This window comes from Balaenoptera ricei, chromosome 5 (genome assembly GCF_028023285.1).
Source record: "Balaenoptera ricei isolate mBalRic1 chromosome 5, mBalRic1.hap2, whole genome shotgun sequence".
NCBI lineage: Eukaryota > Metazoa > Chordata > Mammalia > Artiodactyla > Balaenopteridae > Balaenoptera > Balaenoptera ricei.
Window position 1 is genome coordinate 39,793,912 of NC_082643.1, and position 27,122 is coordinate 39,821,033.

General features: G+C 38.6%; 1 protein-coding gene across 1 annotated transcript in view; it reads right to left on the reverse strand.

Moving 5' to 3' along the window:
- The window catches only part of CPE (carboxypeptidase E), a 109,597-nt gene extending 83,139 nt beyond the window's left edge, over nucleotides 1-26,458 (reverse strand). The window contains exon 1 of the mRNA XM_059923967.1: nucleotides 25,974-26,458. Within this exon, the coding sequence (XP_059779950.1) occupies nucleotides 25,974-26,277 (304 nt within the window). The 5' untranslated portion in view covers nucleotides 26,278-26,458. The remainder of the gene's footprint in view (nucleotides 1-25,973) is intronic.
- Nucleotides 26,459-27,122: the final 664 nt, after the last annotated feature.

Below are 27,122 nucleotides of genomic sequence, written 5' to 3' on the forward strand. Positions count from 1 at the left end.
TTGATAAGCCATTAGCCAGACTCATCAAGAAAAAGAGGGAGAGGACTCAAATCAATAAAATCAGAAATGAAAAAGGAGACGTTACAACAGACACCACAGAAATACAAAGCATCATTAGAGACTACTACAAGCAACTCTATGCCAATAAAATGGACAACCTGCAAGAAATGGACAAATTCTTAGAAAGGTATAAACTTCCAAGACTGAACCAGGAAGAATCAGAAAATATGAACAGACCAATCACAAGTAATGAAATTGAAACTGTGATTAAAAATCTTCCAACAAACAAAAGTCCAGGACCAGAGGGCTTCACAGGTGAATTCTATCAAACATTTAGAGAAGAGCTAACACCTATCCTTCTCAAACTCTTCCAAAAAATTGCAGAGGAAGGAACACTCCCAAACTCATTCTATGAGGCCACCATCACCCTGATACCAAAACCAGACAAAGACACTACAAAAAAAGAAAATTACAGACCAATATCACTGATGAATATAGATGCAAAAATCCTCAACAAAATACTAGCAAACAGAATCCAACAACGCATTAAAAGAATCATACACCACGATCAAGTGGGATTTCTCCCAGGGATGCAAGGATTCTTCAATATACGCAAATCAATCAATGTGATACACCATATTAACAAATTGAAGAATAAAAACCATATGATCATCTCAATAGATGCAGAAAAAGCTTTTGACAAAATTCAACACCCATTTCTGATAAAAACTCTCCAGAAAGTGGGCATAGAGGGAACCTACCTCAACATAATAAAGGCCATATATGACAAACCCACAGCAAACATCATTCTCAATGGTGAAAAACTGAAAGCATTTCCTCTAAGACCAGGAACGAGACAAGGATGTCCACTCTCACCACTATAATTCAACATAATTCTGGAAGTCCTAGCCATGGCAATCAGAGAAGAAAAAGAAATAAAAGGAATACAAATTGGAAAAGAAGAAGTAAAACTGTCACTGTTTGAAGATGACATGATACTATACATAGAGAATCCTAAAACTGCCACCAGAAAACTGCTAGAGCTAATTAATGAATATGGTAAAGTTGCAGGATACAAAATTATTGCACAGAAATCTCTTGTATTCCTATACACTAATGATGAAAAATCTGAAAGAGAAGTTAAGGAAACACTCCCATTTACCACTGCAACAAAAAGAATAAAATACCTAGGAATAAACCTACCTAGGGAGACAAAAGACCTGTATGCAGAAAACTATAAGACACTGATGAAAGGAATTAAAGATGATATAAACAGATGGAGAGATACACCATGTTCTTGGATTGGAAGAATCAACATTGTGAAAATGACTATACTACCCAAAGCAATCTACAGATTCAATGCAATCCCTATCAAATTACCAATGGCATTTTTTACGGAACTAGAACAAATCATCTTAAAATTTGTATGGAGACACAAAAGACCCCGAATAGCCAAAGCAATCTTGAGGGAAAAAAACGGAGCTGGAGGAATCAGACTCCCTGACTTCAGACTATACTACAAAGCTACAGTAATCAAGACAATATGGTACTGGCACAAAAACAGAAACATAGATCAATGGAACAAGATAGAAAGCCCAGAGATAAACCCACGCACCTATGGTCAACTAATCTATGACAAAGGAGGCAAAGATATACAATGGAGAAAAGACAGTCTCTTCAATAAGTGGTGCTGGGAAAACTGGACAGCTACATGTAAAAGAATGAAATTAGAATACTCCCTAACACCATACACAAAAATAAACTCAAAATGGATTCGAGACCTAAATGTAAGACTGGACACTATAAAACTCTTAGAGGAAAACATAGGAAGAACACTCTTTGACATAAATCACAGCAAGATCTTTTTTGATCCACCTCTTAGAGTAATGGAAATAAAAACAAAAATAAACAAATAGGACCTAATGAAACTTCAAAGCTTTTGCACAGCAAAGGAAACCATAAACAAGACAAAAAGACAACCCTCAGAATGGGAGAAAATATTTGCAAACGAATCAACGGACAAAGGATTAATCTCCAAAATATATAAACAGCTCATTCAGCTCAATATTAAAGAAACAAACACCCCAATCCAAAAATGGGCAGAAGACCTAAATAGACATTTCTCCAAAGAAGACATACAGACGGCCACGAAGCACATGAAAAGATGCTCAACATCACTAATTATTAGAGAAATGCAAATCAAAACTACAATGAGGTATCACCTCACACCAGTTAGAATGGGCATCATCAGAAAATCTACAAACAACAAATGCTGGAGAGGGTGTGGAGAAAAGGGAACCCTCTTGCACTGTTGGTGGGAATATAAATTGATACAGCCACTATGGAGAACAATATGGAGGTTCCTTAAAAAACTAAAAATAGAATTACCATATGACCCAGCAATCCCACTACTGGGCATATACCCAGAGAAAACTGTAATTCAAAAAGACACATGTACCCGAATGTTCATTGCAGCACTATTTACAATAGCCAGGTCATGGAAGTAACCTAAATGCCCATCAACAGACAAATGGATAAAGAAGTTGTGGTACATATATACAATGGAATATTACTCAGCCATAAAAAGGAACGAAATTGGGTCATTTGTTGAGACGTGGATGGATCTAGAGACTGTCATACAGAGTGAAGTAAGTCAGAAAGAGAAAAACAAGTATCGTATATTAACGCATGTATGTGGAACCTAGAAAAATGGTACAGATGAGCCGGTTTGCAGGGCAGAAGTTGAGACACAGATGTAGAGAACAGACATATGGACACCAAGGGGGGAAAACTGCGGTGGGGTGGGGATGGTGGTGTGCTGAATTGGGCGATTGGGATTGACATGTATACACTGATGTGTATAAAATTGATGACTAATAAGAACCTGCAGTATAAACAAACAAACAAAACAACTAATACTAAACTTTCATTGGGTTATTTGTATGGAAATATGTTAATATAAATGTTTCAGACATTACACGAAATTTCTAAAAATCAAAAAAAAAAAAAAACAACTCTCAACTTTTAGGTTGTGAATATTTTTTTAAGTCGACAGAAGGGGAAGTCAGAGAGATTCACATCTTGAGAGGAGCTGAACCCTCCATTGCTGAAGGGGGTGAAATGGAAAACATGAAAAGGAATGCGGGCAGTATATAGGAACAAAGCGTGACAGATAGCAAAGTAATGGGACTTCAGTCTTATAACCGTGAAAAACTGGATTCTGCCAACCAGAATGAACTTAGAAGATCCATTCCAGATCTTCTTATCTTTCTTATCTTTCCTTGGTAAGAGCCCAGAAGGCTAACACCTTGGTATGGACTTTGTAAAAACTCAGAGCAGAGAAACCAATCAAGCCGAACATAATGAATCCATTCCCATAATGTCTCCTACAGAAACTTTTTCCAACTGTCTAACCAGAATTAATGTTTCCCTCCTCTGTGCCTGCTAAGCCCCTTGTAACTATCATTGACTTTATATTATTTTCTCTCAAGTCTCCTTCCATCCCAACTGAAAGTTCTTTGAGTATCAGGAATCCTACATAGGGGAAACATGACAGTGTCTTACAATGGCTCTCAAAGTGTGGTCCCTGGACCAGCAGCATCAGCATCCCTGGATACTGGTTACAAGTTACAAATGCAAAATGTCATGTCCCAAATCAGACCTATTGAATCAGAAACTCTAGAGGTAGGGCCAGGCAACCTATGTTTCAACAAGTTCTCTAAGTGCTTCTGATGCAGGGTCAAGTTTGAGAACCTCTGGTATATTTGAACAAGTCTGGGTTTTGGAAGCAGACAATCTAATTCCTACTGTACCACTGATGACATTAAGCAAGTCATTTGACATCTCTGAGTTGCCTCTCCTCATCTGTTAAATGGAGAGAATATTAAACAATGCCTGACATTTAATAAGACCTCAGTAAATACTACTGCCTTTATATTTTGTATCTTCAAAACTGGTGTCCAGTCAACACTGTGAAAATACTTTGCCCTCCATACTTATTTACTTAATTGAATGAAATGAACTGAATGGAATGAGAAGAATAGACACAACCCCTGGGAACCAAATAGTAACGAACCTGCAAGCAACACCACTGAAAGATACAAGTAATGGATAAGTAGGAAAGTCACATAAAACACCAATGAGGTAATATGCCAGGTCAGTAATCTTGACTGCTTTGTCTCAAAGTGACCCTCCTGTAATCTCAAATTCCTGCCATATCTTTGCCACAATAAGAATTCCATTCTCTGTTAGAGATAAATATCCCATCAATCTCCCAAATTCTATAATACTCACTGGGAATAAGTTATGGTACCCACATAAACTTTATACTATAGCAGTTATTTGCTAAATAACTCCTTTCAGTTGGGAATAGCGAACTTTCTTCCCATATTGTAGTCTGGGATTTAGAAAAGTTTGACCTCACAGAATTATCCCTGATATCTGGGGAAACCAATAAACCCATTCATGACAGCTGAAAATACTGTGGGGGAAGGTTATTTTAAGAGAATAATTTTCAGTAACTGGTGCTGAGATAACTGGATATCCACATGCAAAAGAAGGAAGCTGGACCCCTATCTTACACCATACATAAGTTACCTCAAAATGAATCAAAGACCTAAGTAAAAGAGTGAAAACTATAAAATTCTTAGAAGAAAACATAGAAGTCAATCTTTGTGACCTTGGATTAGGCAACGGTTTCTTAGATATAACACCAAGAATACAAGGAACAAAAGATAAAACAGATAAATTGGACTACATCAAAATTCAAAACATTTGTGCTTCAAATACCATCAAGAAAGTGAAAAGAGAATCCACAGAACAGGAGTAAAAGTTTCCAAATCATATGTCTGAGAACAGACTTGATTCCAAAATATATAAAGAACTCTTACTACTTAACACTAAAAAGACAAATAGCCTAATCAAAAACAGGCGAAAGATTTGAAAAGGCATTTCTCCAAAGAAGATATACCTATGGCCTATAAGTACATGAAAAGATGCTCAACATCATTAGCCATTACAGAAATGCAAATCAAATAACAATGAGATACCACTTCACACCTAGTAGAATGGCCATATCAAAATGATAGAAAATAACAAGGTCAATAGGATGTGGAAAAATTGGAACCTTCATATACTGATGGTAAGAATGTAAAATGGTGCAGCCACTTTGGAAAACAGTCAGGCATTTCCTAAACATGTTAAACTAAATGCTACAATATGACCTAGCAATTTCACTGCTAGGAATATACCTAAAAGAAATGAAAACATATGTCCACACAAAAACTTGTACATGAATGTTCATAGCGGCATTGTTCATAATCATCAAGAAGTGGAAAACAATCCAAATGTCTATCAAGGTGAACGGATAAATAAACTGTGGACTATTCATATAAAGAAATATTATTTGGCAATAAAAATGAATTAAGTACTGATACATGCTACAACATGGATGAATCTTGAAAACATTATGCTAAATTAAAGAAGCCAGTTAACAAAAGACCTCATATTGTATGATTCCATGTATATGAAATACCTAGAACAGGCAAATCTACAGAGACAAAAAGTAGATTAGTGATTGCCAAGGGCTGGAAGAAATGGGGAAATGGAGAATGATTGCTAATGGGTACAGGGTTCCTCGTTAGGGAGATGAAAATGCTCTAAAATTGACTGTGGTGATGGCTGCACAGCACTGTGAATACAATGAAACCAATGAATTTTATCCTTTAATGTGTGAATTGTTTGGTGTGTGATATCTATCTCAATAAATAAAATTTATTGTAATAAATATACTGTCATAAAATAATACTAACAGCAAGGCTTTTCGGCCATTAAAATAAAAGAAGCAGGTTTTAGGATACAGCTTGAGAACAGTATGACTGAAATCTCAGGGAAAAAACATGTGACGTCAGTTCAATTATATTCTTCTTGATTACAGTGTGTCAAAGGAAATTTTTTAAAAAGATGAAAATGAGATTAAAAATGTGAATTACAAGGGGCTAGTGACTTCATCTTTTTATGTCATTAGCAAACCAGAAAATACATCTCCCATGGCATATATTGCAATTTAAATCTTGTTCAAAAATTAAATCATTGTCACATTAATAGTAATGGCAAGATTTTGGAGCTGGAGCCCTAGTGATTGTCTATTTCAACTCCCAGTTTTTACAAAAATAAACTTCTCTACCATTTTTCATACCATTCCATACTGCTTCCCCTCTAGTATGCAAACATTAGTTTTTACTTAATGCAATTCTAATAAGTTGTCTTCTGGAACATGTGCTTCATGGCCTCAAGTATGCAGATTTATTTTTATCTTAATTTTCTCACACTGTCTTCTTTTCAAGCTTTGCTCATTTGAACCTTTGTTGTTTTGGTAGGTGGTGATGGTTTTCTTTGTGATATATACACATCATAACCATTCACCCTTCAGCTTTTTCCTTTTAATATCTTGTCTAGATAGTTATACAGAACTACAAAAGAATCAAGTAGCAATCTAAAAACTCTTCATAATACCATTTATTTTTAGTTCTTTCCCAGTGCTGGACTTCTTAAATCTGAGCTCAAATTCGGTGTGTCTACACTTCAGTTCAAGACCATCTCCCAGTATTTGTTTCAAATCTTGAAAAGAGGAGGAAGTCTGGCAATTTACATTCCAGATTTCAAAGCAATAATTATTCCAAAGAAAAAGAAAAACTTTTACAAGTACTTTAAAGACAGGTAGTTTTCTCCTTTCCATTTTTCAACTTGCCAAATTTATTAGATTTCCATATCGAATTGTTCCTCTTCAGTAGGGATAAATCTTTTTGTGATATATTTGAAAGTCTATATCTTAACTCACATGGTATCATGTAACAGGTCAGAATCACTTGAGGTACAAATATCCTCCAAAAGTGAATTATGTATCAGGAGAAGTCTCTGTAAGTATAAGAATAATAAAGACATCACAACTGGAAACAGTCATTACAAAAGTCATGCAAGATATGAAGAGGCAAATTAACATCTAAGTAAACAGTAGGTGAATCAGGCTGAAGATGTTTTCCATCATTATTACACATTCTCCTTCTCTCACACACATAGAGTGGCTCCAAAAAATCATGATATCTTGATCTATAAGGCAGTTTTACTAAATCTTTAATAAATATATCTTATCAAGGAAGTTATAGTCTTCTAAAAAACTGATATGAAAAAAAAGTAATCTACAGATTTATCACCTTCCCCTACCTATCTTTTCCTCTTTATCCCACTGTCACCACCCTCTTCTAAGTCCTCATCAAATTATGCCACTATTATTTCAACAGCCTCCTGGCCCTCTTCCCTGTCCCAAATTTTAATACATCTGGCTTGATAATAAAATAACTAAGTTTACTAAAACACCACTTTTCATAGAGTCACCCCTATACTTAAAAGCTTACAGATGCCCCTGTTATCCACCATCGTCTCTAAGCTTCTCTGTCTAGCTTTCAGGGTCTCATATATTGTGGTACCACCCTGTCTTTTCAAAAATATTTTGTGTTCCTGCAAACATGGACCCTCCTCCACTCAGATAGGTAGGTGTTCTACATTTCATCAACATGGGATATATGGTAGGAGAATAAGGTTTGGGGAATAATAACAGTCCCCGTTATTTACTAAAGATTATCATGTGCCATGAACGACGTAAAGCACATTACGTGTGCTATCTCATTCTCTCCCTACATAAATGTGTGTGTGAGAGGTTTCCTGATTTTACAGAATGAACACTGAGCCACATAGAGATTAAATATCTTCTTCAAGGTTTCTAAGCAACTAAATGGCACAGCTGGCAACCTATGTCTGTCTTATTCCAACACTCAAATTCTTGCCCACGTGTTGAATTTCACTTACAGTGAAACTGTCCACTAGGCAGATGAATATGCAAATCTGAAGTTCAAGAAGAGAAACTAGGGTGATATTTTGCAGTTACTGTCTTATGGTTAGCTGTACCTATCTCTAAGAATGAGCTTGTCCACAGAGAGGGAGTACAATAAAAAGAGAAAAAAACAGGAACAGAATTCTGAGCAAAAGGGGAGCTCAGAAAATACTGAGAAGATATGAGGAGAACCAGGAAAGTTACCCAGCACAAGTCAGAGAAAAGGAATTTCAAGTCACAGTAAAGAGCATGATCAACTCACAAAGCAAAAAAAAACTAAGTAAGGTCAAGTGAGGTAAAGATTGAAAACCGCTCACTGGAATTGTTGGTTAAGAGTTAGGGTGACTCAGAACTTATCATCCAAACCTGAACAGTTTTCAGAGTGAAAGAGGACTGTATTAGCAAATACCCCAGGACCATGGAATATTGTCCCATGCAAACCAGGACACATGGACACCCTGTAAAGAGGTCACCAGTGCCCTTCATACAAACAGTTTCAATAGAGAGACGCAGCGCAAGCCACACTGCTGTGCGTTCAGAATGAATGTGCGATGAAGAGGTAGAGAGAGAGACTAGTCTTTCAAGAACTTTGGTTTGATTGATGGGTAACAAAAAAGGTTAGTTAGTGTTGGAGGGGAATCCACCCCCCACTTCCTCCTTCTTCCTTTGTCTGGCTCCTTCCTCTCAACTCTACTGAAACTGCTTCCCCAAATGGCACCAGTGATCTCCAACCAGCTCAGGCAGAGAATAAGCGTCCTCTGCTTCACCCACTTCCACACCATCTGCATTGTCCGATGCCGCTAGCCCTTGAAACTCTCTCTTGCCGTGATTTTGAGGCACTGAATTTTTATCAGTTGTCCCTATTTCTCTGACTACTCTCTGCTCTCATCTACCTCTCTTAACCATAAAATCATCAATATATCCCAAGTTTCTGCCCTGAGACAACTTCTCTCTTTTGTTTATTCTCTCTCCCTCGTGGTCTCATCCACTATCACCACTTTCACCTTCACCAGTCACGCAAATGAGTCTGAAATCTTTTCCTCTGTCCTCAAAACTTTCTCCTAAAATGAAGATCCTCATTTCAAATGAAGGACCATACATCTCTCTCCAGTGGTTGGTCCACAACACCAGGTCACCAAATCTGTCAAAAATACACATTACCTTCTTTGTAAACCAGCGATCTGTACGTTTTCTTTTCTACAAATTGCCACACAGATGACATCTAAACCCTCAGCCTGGTAGTCAAGGTATGGTTAGAGCCTACCTGTTAAGGTTTTGCTTCTACTACACATGCAGTAAGCTCTAGACAGAAAGTGTTCTGTCAGCATTCACTGCACATTATGTGGGAACCCACTCTTAGAGAGGTGGGGGTTATAACTTTAATGAATGCTACTGCTTCTTCTAGAATTCTCTCTTCATCTTACACTGGCTAAGATTCTGGCCAATCGGGCCCCACTTCTTCCACAGGGACTTCTTGGTATCCTTACTGAATGTCCCACGCCATTCTTTAATCTCAAACTCAACTTTGTATTTCTACGGCACTGCAAGTCCTTAAGACATATTCTGTCTCGATTATCATAACATGTAGATAACTTGTGCATTATCCTCCCTACTATATTGGAAGCTCCTTAAAATTAGGGTATGTCTCTTAATAGATACACAACAGCTATTTATTATTTAGAATGGATAGTTGTCATTTGTGTAATAGATGCGCTTGACATCTTTTCATTCCTGACTTGAAAATCCATTATGTTGATCACTCTCAAATACAAAAGAAAAACTGACTATTCATGCTCTGACATATTAAGCATCCTCAGTAATCATTATTTTAAAAAATATATCTCTAACTATATAGTTTATGGGCACGCAATGTGAGAGAACATTTTATTGAACGGGTCCATTTTTAGGTACATAAAAAATAATGTGACCACGTAAAGGTGTATATTTAAGCAATTAAATTTGTATAACACAAGCAAGCTCAAAAGTAAAGCCCTTTAATTCCTAGTGTCATAGCCTAGAATTATGAATTACTAATTGGCTATAATAGGCAGTGATTTGAAGCAGAAATTCTTAGTCACTGATTAGTTAAAACAATGAACGCCAGCAAAGCCTTTTTTTTTTTTAAAGATTATTTTGCCTGTTTTTTTTTAATAACTGTGCCTTGATATTTATTTATTTATTTATTTATTTGTTTGTTTATTTATTTATGGCTGTGTTGGGTCTTCGTTTCTGTGCGAGGGCTTTCTCTAGTTGTGACAAGCGGGGGCCACTCCTCATCGCGGTGCGCGGGCCTCTCACTGTCGCGGCCTCTCTTGTTGCGGAGCACAGGCTCCAGACGCGCAGGCTCACTAATTGTGGCTCACGGGCCCAGTTGCTCCGCGGCATGCGGGATCTTCCCAGACCAGGGCTCGAACCCGTGTCCCCTGCATCGGCAGGCAGACTCTCAACCACTGTGCCACCAGGGAAGCCCATCAAAGCCTATTTTTAACACCTCAGTGTGTGTCACCCGGTAGTCTTTGTCCAACAGAACTGTACCTTTAAATACAGCTAATGCCAGATGGTCTCAATAACAAAACAGCAGGAGGCAACATATTAATGCTACTCAACAAGCAAATCTGCAGACACTCAACCAATGAAATTAGTCTTCAGTTGCTAAGCCTTTCTGTCACCATGGCAACATCTAGTTCAGAAAAAATATTGGATTTTCAAGATAAATGGGCCACCCATCTTAAAACTCCAGTATCCTCCAAGCTTATGATCAGATACTTCAGCTAAAAGAACTGCCTAGATCTCACTCATCTCCAATCAGGTCTACCTATGAAAAGCCATTTGCCCTTCCATTTAAAAATATTTATGTACATTCAGTTTCTAACTTTATTGACTTCCTAGATAAATACACCCCATTTAAAGGGGTGTGTGTATGTGCATATACTTGCAGGCTAACAGTTCTAAATATAATGACAAATGTTACTGTCTTAGAAATTTTTCACTGGTACATACTCTTATCAGTCTGTTATTATATCTGATTCAAGAGAATCAAAAAAATAAATAATGTGGAAAGACCAGAATGACATTCGTATTGTTATCTAAGATACCTAACATGAATGTTCAAAGTAACCATTAAATCTTACTTTTAATACAGCTTCATTTTTAAGTTGAAATGATAATTTTCCCCAAGGGAGATGATCTTGTTTTACCTCATGAAAATGCAGGGTATCTGAAATAATGTTTGGAAATATATTGTAGAATCAAGATATGATGGTGGGGTGGAAAGGAGGCTTACTTTGGAAGCAAGGAGACAGGGTATCTTAGAACATGGCAGCAGCTCCCACTCAAATCACATTGTAAGAAGAATTCTCCAAAAAGGAAAGGGAGAAAGGCAAGAAGAAAGGAGACAATTCAGAAGAAGGAAAGGGGATGAAGCAAATGGTATCTAATGCACTGATTTTTTGTATTGATTTAACAATGTAGCTATATATAAATATATTTTTCATATCTTGGTTTTGCCACTTACAAGCCCATGATCTCTCAGGTAAGGCAACAAATCACTTATCTCTCTGTGCTTCAGCTTCCTAATTTATAGAATGGGGTTAATAATAGTATCAACTCCATAGGGGCTGAGGATTAGATGAGTTAAACCTTTAAACAGTACTTGACATATACTAAGCATTATTTAAGTATGAGGGAGATAAAGTATACTCATTTTATTTTCACAACATTTAAATACGCTTGTTTAGCCTTTCTATTTCATCGTTAAACTTTATTTTCCACCTTACTTATACTGTTTCTTAATGCTTTTTGTTTTCAAGTGTGCTCACTTCCTTCTTTTATTTTAAATGCTATGTTTCACTCCTTTTAACCATCTTTTATTATCTTAACTTCTTACCTGAGATTTCCTATATTTGATGGCTCACTTCCCCACAGCTCCCTCAAAGCTAGGTTGTAGGAGTTACAACAGACCCCAGGCCACAAACCGTGGTGAGTCTGACATCAGCAGCTCCTACATCACCTGGGTCACCTCAGCCCAGTTAAAGATGACTTAAGGAACTCATCCCAGGAACCAAAAACCTCCCTGTGCAAAAAACATAGCTGATGATCTGAAAAGGTTTTCTCATGAAAAACTTTGTTGTATTTGAAATTTTAGCATAAGCGCATGTGTGCACACGCGTGCGCGCGCACACACACGCACACTTACTTTTCCTTTGAAGAGAGCAGAAAAGAGAAGACAAAGTAAATGGAACAGCTTTGGGGTGCCTCCTTTTTGTGGGGAGAAAAAAGTTGCAATGGTCTTAGAATAACTGACTGGATAAAAGTCAATCTAGTTTTTTATTTACTTAAGAGAAGGGGGGGATCTTCTCCATCTCAGGGTTAGCCAGGTCCTCTGGCCCATGCACGCGAGGCTGGGTTGTCATATCCTACTTCTGAAGTACTCTGGGCACCCGTGGGCCTTGCACCTACCGGGTTAGCACTCTCTAGGATTAACGTTTCCTGAGGGTCCTGTACAATTCTCTACATAGGAAAAAACAGCCAATAGCTTTGAACTACACAGAATGCACAGCATTTATGCTTTCAAGTTTTATCCTCAACTGTCTATTTAGCTTCTAAGCTGAATATATACTTAACAGAAAGCAAGAAACAGATGAAATCTGGATTCACACTCTTTTCTATTCATTCTAATCCATTTATATAAAAGAACTTGGAAAATGATGCTAAAAAGTCACTTTTTAATAGTCTGGCAAAGAAATGGCTGCTAATAAAACTGCCCAATCAAATGATCACAGTATTACTCACTGACCCCTGCTGCACTCAGAACTCTCGCCCCTCAGCCCTTCTTCCTGACCTTGCACCTGATTAGGCTCTGGGCTCCTACTCTCCTAATGCCCAATGGTTATGACTGTGCACAGACCAAATGGGGAATTAAAGTAATTATCTGAATCATTCAGACCAAACACCTTCATCTGAAATAACATAGTCATCAAAAGGCAAGTTATTTACCCTGAATTAACTAAAGCTACCTTGTCATTTCACTGTGTTATTAGCCCACTTCCTGTTCATGAGATCACAAACATCAACCTGAAGATCTGGGCATTTTTTTGCTTGCCCATATCCTGACTATAAATTATCAACAGAACTTATCATCTAATCATTTTGGTAGAGTTTCTCAAATGGCAAAAACCAAAACAAAAAATTTCACCCATATTTTATGTATATTCTTAAATTCTTGCAATAATTCCACTATTTTCTGAACAATAATTTAAGGAGGCACTTTATTCCAGGTATAGTTCCTATACATATTTATTGTTTTAATATAGGCTATTTCTTAGATATGCAATATATCAATAATTCTTATACCATAGTAATGTTTTATAAAAGATTAATAAATATGGAAATAAAGTTCTTTAAGAAACTGTATGCTGATTGTTGGTTTGGAAAAATTCTGAACAAATACGTAATCCTCTTTAGCACAAATAACTTCTTTCACATTAAAATTTAATGCAGACACATGAACAGGTCAACATGAGCACTATTTTCCTGAAAGGAAACCTCACCCAATTTAAGTTATTTATACTCCATGCCCCTAATCTCCAACATATAATTCATTCTGCTTGGCGCACACGAACCTTGAATTGGCTTACAGACCATAACGTTACTAAAGGCTCTCTCCCAGTGTTTACATTCTCCTGGGATCAGGATTCCAATTTGGAATACACAACTCAGGAATCTGGGATTTCACTGTAAATGGTCAGTGAGATGGGGATGTCTGGCTGACATTCCAAAAAAATTGCCTTTATGTCTTCTAGGAAGCACTATGGTATAGTATATGTCTGATCTTTATTAATAAGGTTAATAAGTTCTTGTTTTGTAACTTGTGTAACCGTCCTTCCTTGGACAACCTCTGGTTTTGCCAATCTTGAAGCAAGATTAAGTACTTCATCCCATCTCCCAAAGCAATCTACTACACAAAGCTTCACAGAGCATAGAAGATTCTGTGACGTCGCCATTCAACATGTCTGTTATCCCCAAAGTTCTCGTAAGCCACCAGCCATTAAGTCTTTCTCTCCCTCTCTGACTCTCCACCCAGCCTCTGAAAATATGCTTCTTTTTATTCAATATTTTTATTTACTTAAACTGAATAAGTTTAGCCCATTCCTGAGCCCTGAAGGCCCAGACCTCAAAAGAGTTCATCAGAACAGCCTTTCAACAAAAGCTTGTTTCTTTCTTGAGAGAGGATTCTACTGCCAAGAAAAATAATATTTTCTGTATATACTTACAGTATACTAAAGTGATTTACTTCAATCCTTTCTGGATTTTTTTGCCACTCAACATACTCTCCCGCCACCCAGGCCCGGTCCCTCCACCTGGAAACACCCATACCCATTACAGCACATAGGTCAGGAAACTGCTCTAAGAAATTGAAAACACACTGATAAGTTACATTCCTGTACACTCCCTCACAGACTTCAGTCCACGTAAATAATTCATGACCCTCAATGGCCACAGAAGTTATGTTTATCCCCCATCTGTATACATTGCTGTGAGGAATATTCTGAAACGAATGCCCAACTTCCTGTATCAGGAAATGGGTTCTAGCCTCCTCCAAGGCTACACAAGCTCGAGCAGGTTGTTTAAAATCTCTCTGAAACTCAATTTATTCATCTATAAGAGTGTTCCTTCCAGCTAGGAAAAAAAAACTATAATTCAATGTTTCACAGTTCTATGTAACACTAATGAAGACGGCTTAACACAAGGAGTGATTCAAAATAAATTTACCCTAATCAAAAACGTATAGTTGGAAATTTTAAGTAATAAATATTTCTGCATAGTGAATTTTTCTCCCAAAAGCATCCAACAAACTACATGGTCATATATAAGTGTTAGACAAGAGCAGCTGGATGAATGCTCTGGAGTGGCTGCAGGGCCTGGATGCAGCTATGGGCTGCGTCCTCCTTCAATAACTCAGACTATAGCACTTTCTTGTTGTGGTTCTTATTTTTGTTAAATACAGTTTTTGAAATGCAGAATCAAAACAGAACACGAATTGAGCAGTATATAACTGCTGGAAATTGGCCTAATAAAATCAAAATTACTTGACATCTTTTTACTCCATGCCTTCAAGAGAGTGTTCAATAACAGCTACCTAGAGGGGAAAAGGAATTGTAATCAATTATTGCCTATTACAATATAATACACATTATATGCTTAATATCATTATATTTATATGATATATATAGCCATATCATTATATATATCATAATATATATCATTATATATATATATATATATATATATATATATATATATATATATATCATAATCTCCATCCCAAATAGTTTTACCCTCATGATGAGGGAAATCAACCCTAAAGGACAGCACCCTAAAAACTATATTCTAACAAGGTGGAAATTTCACATCTTAATGGAATGTAATTATCTGTCACAAGACTTACTGAATATTGGTATGTCACCGCTATGGGGGATAGTGGAGAAAAAGACACAAGAAGCGTGAACGATCTTACACTGGCATAGAATGAAGTCCTCTCTTCTACTTTCCAGATGTGGTTCATCCTTTAAGACCTGCTCAAGTCCCTGCCTCCTTCTGAAAGCCCTCCTTTGATAATCTCTCTCAACTTCCTGTGGAAATTGAATTAATATCTTCATATTAAGTACTTTGTAAAATACTGTTGTTTGTTGCTCCTTTTGTAAGTATCTCTTCAATTTGCAGAATGTCACTAATATAGCAGGCACTTGGCAACTCTTGTGAAGTACATTCGAACTACAAATATAATAACACACACAGTAATGAAAGATGTACTTCGTTCTGACCTGCAGTACTCAAAAGAGTTTGATTTCTAAACGTGAACTGATTTAAAAGCATTTCTATCTGGTATTTCCAAATGTCTAGTGAATGAATGCCTTTAGTTTTCTTGGTAATTTGTCCAATTAGGGTGATTTAGACCTGCAAGTTGTTAGTAGGGTCTAAAAAGAACAAAGTGTTACTACCTTGGTCTGGGAACTGAGGACATCATGGAAAATTTGGTATGGGCTATAAAGGAGAGCCCCTTCTTGGCCTCTTGGAAATGCTGGTAGGGGTACGAATGTTTTGCTTATGCTACTGTCTTTACAGAGGCTATAAACACTTTACCTTTATTCTATAAGTTTGGGGAAAATACCAGCCAGTCTCACCCTCCGTACATTCATTTCAGAAACACATTCTCATTCATTCCCTCTCCCTGTGCACACAGGTCATAGAATTACCGCTGCCAGCGATTCAGCTTCAATGTTAAAATAACAACAGCAACAATACAAGTTTTAAAACTATTCAGGAAAAATGCTTGATGTTCCTAAAACTTACATGTCATTTTTTAAAATACAGTTTGTGCAAACTGAAGTAGAGTCCAAAGAGAAGGGGAAATGGTTTATTAGAACAATACCAGGTGCTCCCAACTCCCATCTATCCAGCAATTTGAATCAACTATGAAAAGCACACCAAAAAATCTAGAAATAATGGAAAAGAGGTCTCAAAAATATTAAAAACACTTATCACATAGTTCATGGCTTTTACCACTCGTGCAAGGCCTAGCATTGTCCTCAACATACAGCCCCCCATGTAGACACTGAAGTGAAATTAATATACTCTGTCAACGAAGCTTCTCCAGGCCAGTCCACAGGTACCAGTGAAGAGCAAATTAGGCACTAACGTGGGTTTGAGAGATACAGTAAGATTGTGTATAACTCACACATATGAACCAATCTCCTGTAGATACTGAGGGATGACTACACAGACTTAACCAAAATGTGCATATTTTCAGGCTCACAAGATTCTCCAAAACATAAATAACAGCATAATAACACCATAAATATCAGCAATTTATGTACCTTTTCATAGGGAATTGAGATCATTGTGACAAGATCTTTAAAAAACAAGAAAATCCACAATTCTAATTTTTCTTTTAAATACTTTTCAACAATAGGCAGACTCTTCCTGCATCTTTAAGTTCCCATAAAGATAAGTATTATCTAATTCCTCACCTGTGATAGGTATGAAAAAGCTGTTCATTTAGGACTAAACGAGGTTGTTTATGGGGAACCATGGAGTAAATGGCTGACAAATGAGCCAACACATATCCCAGTGGGTTCATGACCCACATTTATCAGATGAAAGCCTCCCAGCTGATACCCAGACAATGATCCTTTCTTATTCTAATACCCAGGGAAGAGGGGCAAGCAGAGGGGTACAGGGAGAAGAACACGCAGGGCCACATCCATCTGTTAGGGTCTCCAAGCCCGCCTCAGTGGGTACCCAGTCAGAATCCTCGTGAAAGTAAAGGCAAATTTGGCCAAATATTTAAAATCCTGGTGGAATATCTGACCATACTTAAAGAGGGCAACAAGAGCCCAAGAAAACTTTCTGAAAGAAAAAAACTTTTGAGAAATGATTTTTTCCATATAAGCCACTTAGATAAAAGAGAAAGGGTATTTTATAGATGTAAGTGAAATTTAAAATACTGTAAAATGACGGTTCTACTCATGATTATCCTGCTGTCATCAAGACTCAGACAAAACCTACATGTCTATACAGGATTTCAGTCCATGTGTCAATATAGCATTAGTCACTATACATCTATAAAATATTCACATGAGAAATATCTACCTATATTTTATATTGCTTTAACATCTTCCAAAAACTGAATTTGACTCGAGAAAATACATTTAACAAGCAGATTTCTCTCTATATATTTTGCTATATAGGTTCCGCTGATTTCGTAGAGTTAGTGCTGTTTCCAAAAGTACATTAACTTAATTCCCATGATGCTGATTATGTGCAGAAACTGGCCTAACATTTACTGGGTTCCCACAATGAATAACACTGGTTTTCTCCAATAAAATTTTTAAAAATTGTGCTGAACGATGTCACGACTTGAGACAAATGGAACTATTTCAATAGATCTGTTGTACTTTAAAATCAGATGTCCGACACCACACCTAAAACACAAAAAGGGCAAAAAACATTTTATTTTGCAAATGTCTAACATTCCCAGTAGTTTCACCTGCAGATACTGTCTTTATATCCGCTACATCAAGAATAGTATAGGGAACTATTTGATCCTGGCATCTATATGCAGCAAATATTTTGTAGAATCAAGGAATATGTCCACTGGTTATAAAACACGTCAGTTAAGCTCAACATGCGAAAGAGTGAATCCAAGACCAGTACCCAAATACACATTTCAATATGCAAAGGAACTGCTTAAAAGGGTGACCGGCAGATAGAGTAAAATAGCATATACATAGTGGGCATTCGTTAACTATTCCCTAAATTAAATTGACAGTACTAGCTATATTGACAAAAGCCTACAGCTTCTTTTCCTCTTGGAAAGTCAATTTTAGCTTAGAATGATACACAGCAATTTTTATAAAGGTTATGAGAAAAGGTTGTTTTAAAAATTACCCCTTGGCTAGGAAAAGAAAAATAAGAGTATTCAGGACATTGGTCAAGAATATGATGGTCCCACCTGTATATTCAAGTTTTCCTACCCTGAACTCATGGTCAAAGCTTATGATTTGTACAAGTTGCTGAAATGAGCTCTAGAAACGAGATATTTCTTGGGGGAAAAATTACAGAATGGCAGTGAAGGAAGATTTTCTGGTTTTGAATACTTTAGGCTATGCAGGAAGGGAAATTGTGTAGGTCCATTCTGGTGGCATCACTTTGGGATCTGAACATCTGAGTAGCTGCCTGCATGTGCAAATACATGAGATAATTGTTGCTTTTCCCAATTACCTTGACATGAATCACCACAGCAAGGGATTTTTTTAGAACCTGGATTTAAGTTAAAGGTCCCATTTAAAAAATAAGTAATCTGTATCCACCTTTTAAATAAACAGCTTCTGTTTGAAATCAAACATCTTTAAAATGAATGGCATTATTTTTATTGAACTATGATGCTCAGAGTGATTTCATAGTAAACAGATCTCTATTAAAAAAACAAAATATTTACCGGTAGTAGAAAGTTGTTTCAGGGTTTATTATCATAATTAACTTATTTATTTTTGTTTAAGAATCAACTTTGTAATTCTCTACATGAGCCACCTTAAAAGTTACTACCTAGGGACAGTTAAAGTTGTAGGTAAAGCACTGGAACATTAATAAGAGGTACTGGCAACACAGTCTCTTCTCTGAGGCCACATTGTATTAGAAAGAGCTGGCTGCTGGAAGGCCTACAAAACACCACATCCTGAATTTCAAAAGAAAGAGAAACATTTGCAGAGCAATGGACTGGCAGCGATTCCTGTAATTAACGAGATGGGAAGGAAAGAGCAAATTTAAACATGTCTCAAATCTGAGCTCATTAGACCCATCAGCTCACTTTCAGATACATCTCCTCCTCTTCAGCATTTTCAAGTGCATGATTTGAATGCCATTTTCATGAGGGAAGGAAAGTTAAAACCTGGAGATGTATGGCTTCTACGTGTAAAACAGCCATACTAAGGGCTCAGAATAGATTTTTTTAAAGCCAAAAATTTTACTAAGTGAATTTTCACTAATTATCTTTAGAACTTTTATTTAACACTTAAAAAGCACCTTAACTTTCTATCAATAAAATGTCTCAAGAGGAAAGAGGCCAAGAGGAAACGAGCCTCATACTACTTCACTTACAATAAACACACTCGAAAAGACATGCAGTAGATGGATTTCTCCATTATGCAAAACCGGATGCATCACAACAAAATATAAGTGTTCACATAAGGAAAATACCATTTCTATCCTTTCTTGATATCATGCTTCTGGCATGCTAACATGTATTAACTCAACACTGAACTTCAACACAGCTTTGTTTTGTGATGCCCATTCTTGCCTGTTTGAGAAATTTCATTTATTCCACAAACATTCACTGAGTGGCTGCTATGTCCTAAGCATAGAACTAGACATTTGGAATAAAGAAATGTGCAAAATACAACTCCTGACCACAAGGATCTCACAGCTCACTGGGGGAACACGTATACCAACAACAGAAAGTGCCATAAAAGAGATAATAATAATTGTTGACAGACTTAATTAAGAGCTTTACATTTACTACTTCATTTAATCATCACATTATTGTCATTTTGTAGGTGACGAATCTGGGGCTTTGAGAGAAGTTAAGTGACTTGCCGAAGAACATTTAGTTTAAAATAGGAAGCCATGATCTAAACTCAGGTCCCCTGACATTGAAGCATATACTGTAAACCTTGATGCTACCTCTCTTCAAAGAACTGTGGAAACACAAAGAAAAGACCCCAGTGGGGGTAAGAAAATTAGGGAGGGGTGAGAAAGGAGATTTCGAAGATCTTTCACTTACACTGAGTCAGTAGAAGAATAAAGTAGTCAGGACCTGAGCAGTTTTATTATAAATTCTTCAGAAAAATAAGTTAGTTTGCCTAAGTAAATGCTGGAATTGCCCTAGATTTGTTTAGTTACCTGAAGATATAGTCATAAAGACATCCTCAAATAACGATGAACACTTACACTGTTTCTATTGAATGAAGCAAAATAAGATGTCAAGCTGAAGCAAAGCAGGAATGTCCTACATTTTAAAAATCGATAGAAGACAAACGTTTGTGAACAAGGAAACACTGATGATGAGAGGGTAGAAGTCCATCAGGGCCGCCTGCTGGGCTTGTGCAGATGGGCTTCCACTGGAACAGGTAAGCATCCAAGGTCTCCTGTGATGACACACCAAGGAGGCCCCCTCCCAATGAGGAAAGCCAATGGAGTACACTCCAGACCAACTTCCAGTTGTGAAGAAACATTTTAACAAATTACCCCATGTTCTTAATAACTAGATGAAAGCAACTTCATTGAATTCTTTTCTATACTACTTTGGCCTCACAGCAGCCCTGTGAGGTTTGAGTTTTTAAAGTATCCCTATTTTAGAGACAATAAAAGGAGGTACACAGAAGTTAAAAGCATGAAGCTACGTAACAATAAAAGAATGGTAATGCATTTGTCACTTGAATCTTTCCAATCGAAAGTATCTGTCCTATGCCTCGTTGCCTCAAAATCATGTTCTCAATTCAATAAGCATAACCTAAGAGCTTACTCTACATAAATCACTAAGTCAGCTGTTTATGGGCAAAAAAATGGAAAACATATGCTCCCCACCCCTAAGGAACTCCCTATTTGAGTGTCTCTGCTAGAGAATTACCAAATCAATCCTTCAAAGTATGATAATGAATAATAATGAGCTAGTGCTGTGCTTCTCTAACTAGTGCAATGCCAGGTACAAGATAAGCTCCTTGGGGGATAAAAGGGAGTTCCATGGTGAAAAAGATTGGAAAATACTGTACAGCAAACATCTTAGTTGGAGGTTTGAAACATACATTAGCACATTAAAGGCGCTGATAAGTCTTGCAATATATAAACCTGTTTATCTTTGTTTACCTAATCCTTCTCAAACCAAGCTGAACTAATGTTCCATTGAATACACTTCCGGAAAAGCTGGCTTATGTATCCCCGCTTCTTACTGGAGCTGTTTTTGTATTTGTCAAAAATATCTTTCCCAAAGAACGGTAAAGGTGGGTATTGGAATATCCTCTGTGCTGCACAATGAGGGAGATGCTGGCAGATGATTCCTTTGCCGCCTCTCAAATCAGTTTCCATAGAAAGACACTTATTTTGTCTGAGTACAGGATATAATGTTAGGGGCCAGCTCAATTTCCTCTCTTCCTTTAGCCAATCACAAGTCAATCAAGCACATTATTTCTGGCAAGAGCTACATTGACTCACTTGGGTCTAAAAATAACTCTTGACCACATGTGGTATATCTAGATCCTTCTCCACAATCTAATGTCAATATTCACCAGTTGTAAGGTGCTACTCAGCTGTAATCATTGCCCACTAATTCACACTAATCTGGTATTAAAAGAGGCCATACGAAATAACCAAAACCCCACTGTTTTGGGGGTTTTTTTGAGTTGTATAGAAATTTTGCCAGCATTTAATGTTGCATCACGATATTTGGCAAATGCACATTGGCATTCATACACTTTAAATGTGAACATATTTGGGGAGGAACAAGTCCAAAATAATCATTCCAGCCTTTGAGAGAGGAAAATCTTATGCCCTAAAGAATGTTTCTAAGATAACATTTTAGCTATAAATCAGATTTTCTCCCCAAGAGCAATCTTAAACTACACGTGAAAGAATTAGTGTTTTAAACAAACTAATCTTAACTCATGTTTAACCCTAGGAGGAGTGGTCTGGGAATACAGATTCCATTGCTTAGACATAAATTAAGAAAGGCTTCTTTTATGAGTACTGCAATAATTGCTATGCGTACCTAGGAGAGCATATATTTGGGTTTGAGAACATGAGTCCCTATGTGTAGAAACATTTTAAATGTATAAAATATAAGCAAACAGAAAGAAAAATGGGAAACATGATCAGGCTTGGCAGGTATCATACCTCATGGCAACATACCCAAGAGCAGAGACTCAATCTTAGCCAAGGCTCCATCCCAGCCCCATGTCTGGCGTCCAGATTCATAATGTGTGAGGAGATGAGACTGGGGCCAAGACCACGCACAGTTCTTCTGAGAATGGCTGAGACCCACCACCCTCCTCCAGTAGATTTGTGCAGGCCTCCAAAGTGATCAAAATGAAAACTGAGACCCAACGTCCAGCTGGTCAGGAATCAAGCGGACAGAAGAGGTGTGGATATTCCTCCCTGACCAATTCCAAATAGAATTTTCTTTCCCTTTTGATGAATTCAAATGTGGAATATCGGAGAGAACTGATCACTTTCAGGAGATCAGTTCAAATTCAGCCCATGGCCTGGTACCAAACAAGTCCGATGATCACTTTTTTCTGCTCAGGAAGGGAGCTGGTGGGATCCAGGAACACCCTCTGTCCATAATCTGCAAATCTAACCACATCAACTTCTACCACAGGGAAAGACTTGATGTATATATGTTGTTTTGTTTTGGGAGAGTTTTTCTATTATGATAAATACTTAGACGTTAGCTATATTTTTTTAAAGTTCAGAAAAAGAATTTAGACTAAGAGGACTAACAAACCTGACACCTCTCTCTTGTTGGAAGATAAAATGAATATGGGCAACTTGATCAAAGTTTTAGTCAAGTAAATGAATTTGTTAAGCTAAATATTATTTCTGAATAGCTTCATCAGAAACATTATTTTAACCTTCCCCAAAACACTTATAATGTGAAAACAGCGAAGACAGTTGCCCTCTTTCAAAAGCAGGGGCTCTGCTAAAACATACATCTATATGAGCCACTGGAATTGGTAAATTTCACTAATCTGTACATTCCTGCCTTCTTGTCATCTATTCTTCAATAACCAAATGCCCTGACCTAACGTTCGCAGTCTCCTTTCTCTGGGCCTCCCACTCCCTTCTTGCAGCACTGACCACCTTTACACTGTCCTCCAACCTCCCAATTCTCAATCCCCCACAGGGCAAGGACCATCCTGTGTACCACTGTACAGCCCATACGACTTGCCTCATCTAGAGTGTGTGGGTGGTTCAAAACACACTGATTGCATCCATTTCTATCGCAAAATAAGTATGGAAATTCCCTTCTCATTTCTTAAAGTATTTTAATCTAAAAATGAATATGAAGGCCATTTAAGAATGGTGAATACTTTCCTTCATTCAAAACTTCCTAAAAATTCCCACAAGTGCTATCAAACTCATATACTGACCAGATCTCTGCATTCACTAGTGTTAAAAACAAGACAATAGGCCCCAAATGGAGTCACTTATGCTAAGTCCCACATCACCAAACTTAATTACAGTTTTGGCTCTCCCAGAAATGGAATCTTAAACCAGTCAATCAGGAACCCTGTGATCAGCACAAGTGAGGTAATCAAGGACCCCTGCCATCCCCTAAAAGAAAGTAACCTTGTGATAACCAACCCATTTTTTGCCTAGTGTTAACTTCCTTGTTCCTGCTCCCTTATGCCTATAAAAGTCTTTCATTTTGTACAGATCTTAGAACACCTTTCTATCTGCTAGACTGACTGATGTTAAATTCATGAATCACTGAATAAAGTCAATAAGATCTTTAATATTTACCCAGTTGAATTTTTTTTAACACTAGTTCCCTGAAGATTTCCAACCTGCCCATCTCCTCTAAAAAGGTGGTGGAGGGGGAAATCACCCTGTGGTTTTTTAGTGTTTGCTCATAATAGTTTACTTCAACCTTTAAAAATACAATGCGTAGACATTTTGTATTCTATTTCTTAAGTAATACCATGAACTTAGTTTCCCTCATTTAACAAGGACTTATAAAGCATGTAATGTAAACGTTTCTTTGTCCACCTTCTTAAAATGAATTTAATTGGTGTATTCTGTGTTTAAAAGGAAGAAAACATTGAAGGCATTGTGTTATTCAGCAAATGACTGATTCATTTTTTCCCTAATGTGACCTGAGTGTCCACTATGTGCCAGACCCGGCCTGGGTGCTGGAGACACAGCCCTACCTCATGGAGCCTGCAGTCTGAGAGGGATCTGCAGATCTTGACAGACTACACATTCCAGATATTTAAGCAAAAAAATTATGGTTTTCATTTTCAAAAGCATATAGCATTCTAACAGTAATATTGCTTAACAATTTTGTTTCTAAACTTGAAGACAACAAAAAGTTAACATTCGCTTTCATATAATCTCTCTGAAAAAACAATTAACAAAATGTGAGGAACAACCTACAACAGAATAACCAAAGGTTCTAATTAAGTAGGCAGGAGAATCACAAATATTTAGATTCTCTTCATCTAAGCCTAGGATGTCTTGGCTTTGATTATCTGAAATAACTGAAAATTAGTTGTCACATTTAAAATTTTTCTTTATCTTTAGATATAAACACGAAAATAATTTTCCAAATTTCCAATTCTACATGGTGAATCCTGCTAGAGAGCATTACCGAAAATGTTTTCTAGGATCTGATTTTAGGGTTTTGACTTCAAAATTATACAAACCTTTTTGTTTACATTATTTGAAGATAAGAGATATTTTCCATTTGAAGATTTATTATTTATCAACCCATACTCTTTCCATTTGAAGATCAAAGTGTCTCCATGGATCACCTATTTTCATCCCTTCTCAGTATGGTTCTTAAATATCATTATAAAACTATCTTGGCCCTACATTGAGAATTTTTACCTGTTTTCTTGCTTTCTTTGTCATTAAAAAAAAAAAAACAAGCATCCCATGCTAATGTCATTAGCCCAGATAACTTCAACAGTACCTTTACGATCATAAGACATAAGACCAGGCCTTAAGAGTTATATCATTTCCAAAAAGCAATGAAAAAGAAGCACCAAGAACATTTTTTAAAATACCTCTTTATTAATACCAAATGCATAACATTTAACATAAGTTAAAACGTGCCCTAACACACTCAGGAGGAAGATGCATAAGATGGCCATATGGAAACATCTGTTGGAATAAAATCCTGGTCACAAACTACTCATCTCCAAGGGCTAGAGCAGAGAAAATGGAATACTCCTTTTTCCTTAGAAAAACTGTGTGCAGTTTCAAGATCGGAATGCCTGCCAGAGAACACTTTCTCACCCTCTACCACCCAATGGTGCCAAGATCCTTAACATTCCCTGAGCATCCCAGCAGCGCATGTACCTAATGCGCACATACAGGTAGAGGTGGGTACGTAGAGCCATCAGGACCAATAACCTGGAAATTAGGAAACAAATGATAATTGACTTTTCCTCATTTCCTCCAAGTTCCTGCCTTCTGCACCTTATCGTTCTACTCCTGTTTGCAAGGAAGGGCGACCTCCTTGCAGAGGCCTCGAAGTTATTCCCTGCGGTCTTCGGTACAGCGAAGTGGGGGTGACAGCGGGTTTGCAGGCGTGCAGATTTGCTCGCTGCGCTCCTACCTCCATCCGCCGCAGCCCCTCGGGCCTGTGCTCACGCAAGGGAGGACCTCGAGGCTGGGGAGGGCGGCCGGCCGAGACTAGGAGACGGCAATCCCCATCGCCATCCCTCCCTCCCTCCACGTCCCATCTTCCACCCCGGGCGCCCCTCTCCCTCCTCCCCCACCGCCAGCCCACCCCGCGCGGCGCCCTTACCCGGCTCGTGGACGCCGGGGCTGTCGGACAGCTCGAGCACCAGCAGCTCGCGGCCCTCGAAGCTGCGCCCCACCGTGTAGATCCTGCTGACCGCGGCGCACTGCAGCCACACGGACACCAGCGCCTCGCGCAGCTCGGGGTAGCGGTGGTACTCGAAGGGGATGCCGTCCTCCTGAGGCCGCCGGCGCCGCCTCGCGCCCGCCGGGGGCCCTCCGGACCCACGGGCCTCGGCGCCCAGCAGCCACGCACAGGCCGCCAGCGCCCCGCACAGCGCCAGCAGCGCGCGGCCCCCTCGCCCGGCCATCGCGCCACGCGTCTCCCGTGCGGCCTCCTGTGTGCCCGGCGCCTCGGGGCGCACAGCCCGCGGGTCCCCTTGCCTCGCCTCCCGGCGGCCTGGAGCCGGCAGCGGAGGGAAGACGCGAGCAGCGAGCGTGGAGCCCGAGCGGAGCGCAGGATGCACCGCCGCCAAGCGCGGGACGCAGGGGAGGCGGCGCGGAGCCGGGCGGGGCGCGCGGGCGCGCGGGCGCGCGGGCGGGGCGGGGCGGGGCGGCGCCGCGGGCCGGATTTGCGGATAATCGGGGGCAGCTGCGCGATTTGCGGGCTCGGAGCTACGTCACAGCCAAATGGCGCCGGAACGACCCAGGTGGGATGACAGCTAAGGTTGGGTGTGGATATGTTGCTGTCATTGAGAGACCCGTGACACTGCCTGTGGAAAAAACACTCTGGGATTGTTAGTGCAGCCTTTTAATGTGCCATCAATTCCAAGCCGACCAGGTTTCCATCTTGATGCTCCAAAAACTAGAGAATATTGCAGAAAAAAAGAAATACAAAAGAAGTATTGGTAGCCGCTTGCCTTCTCCCCGTGATGTGTCTTTAATAACTGTACTGATAGTCCAAACACAAACCCACGGGTTGGATGTTCGTTGATTGCAAGGTCCGGCTGGAAAACAGAACACAATGCACTGTGATTCAGAGGTTTAAGAGACTAAAAATGCATTCTATCAATTTGCAGATACTGTCTTTAATTGTATTTATGAACATTCCTGGATTCTTGGGGTGCGGGCGCACAAGTGAGATAATGTTATCTGCCAGTGCCTATGCCAACCCCCTTCTCTAACTCCTGTGGGGAAAACAGAGTGCAGCTGGGGA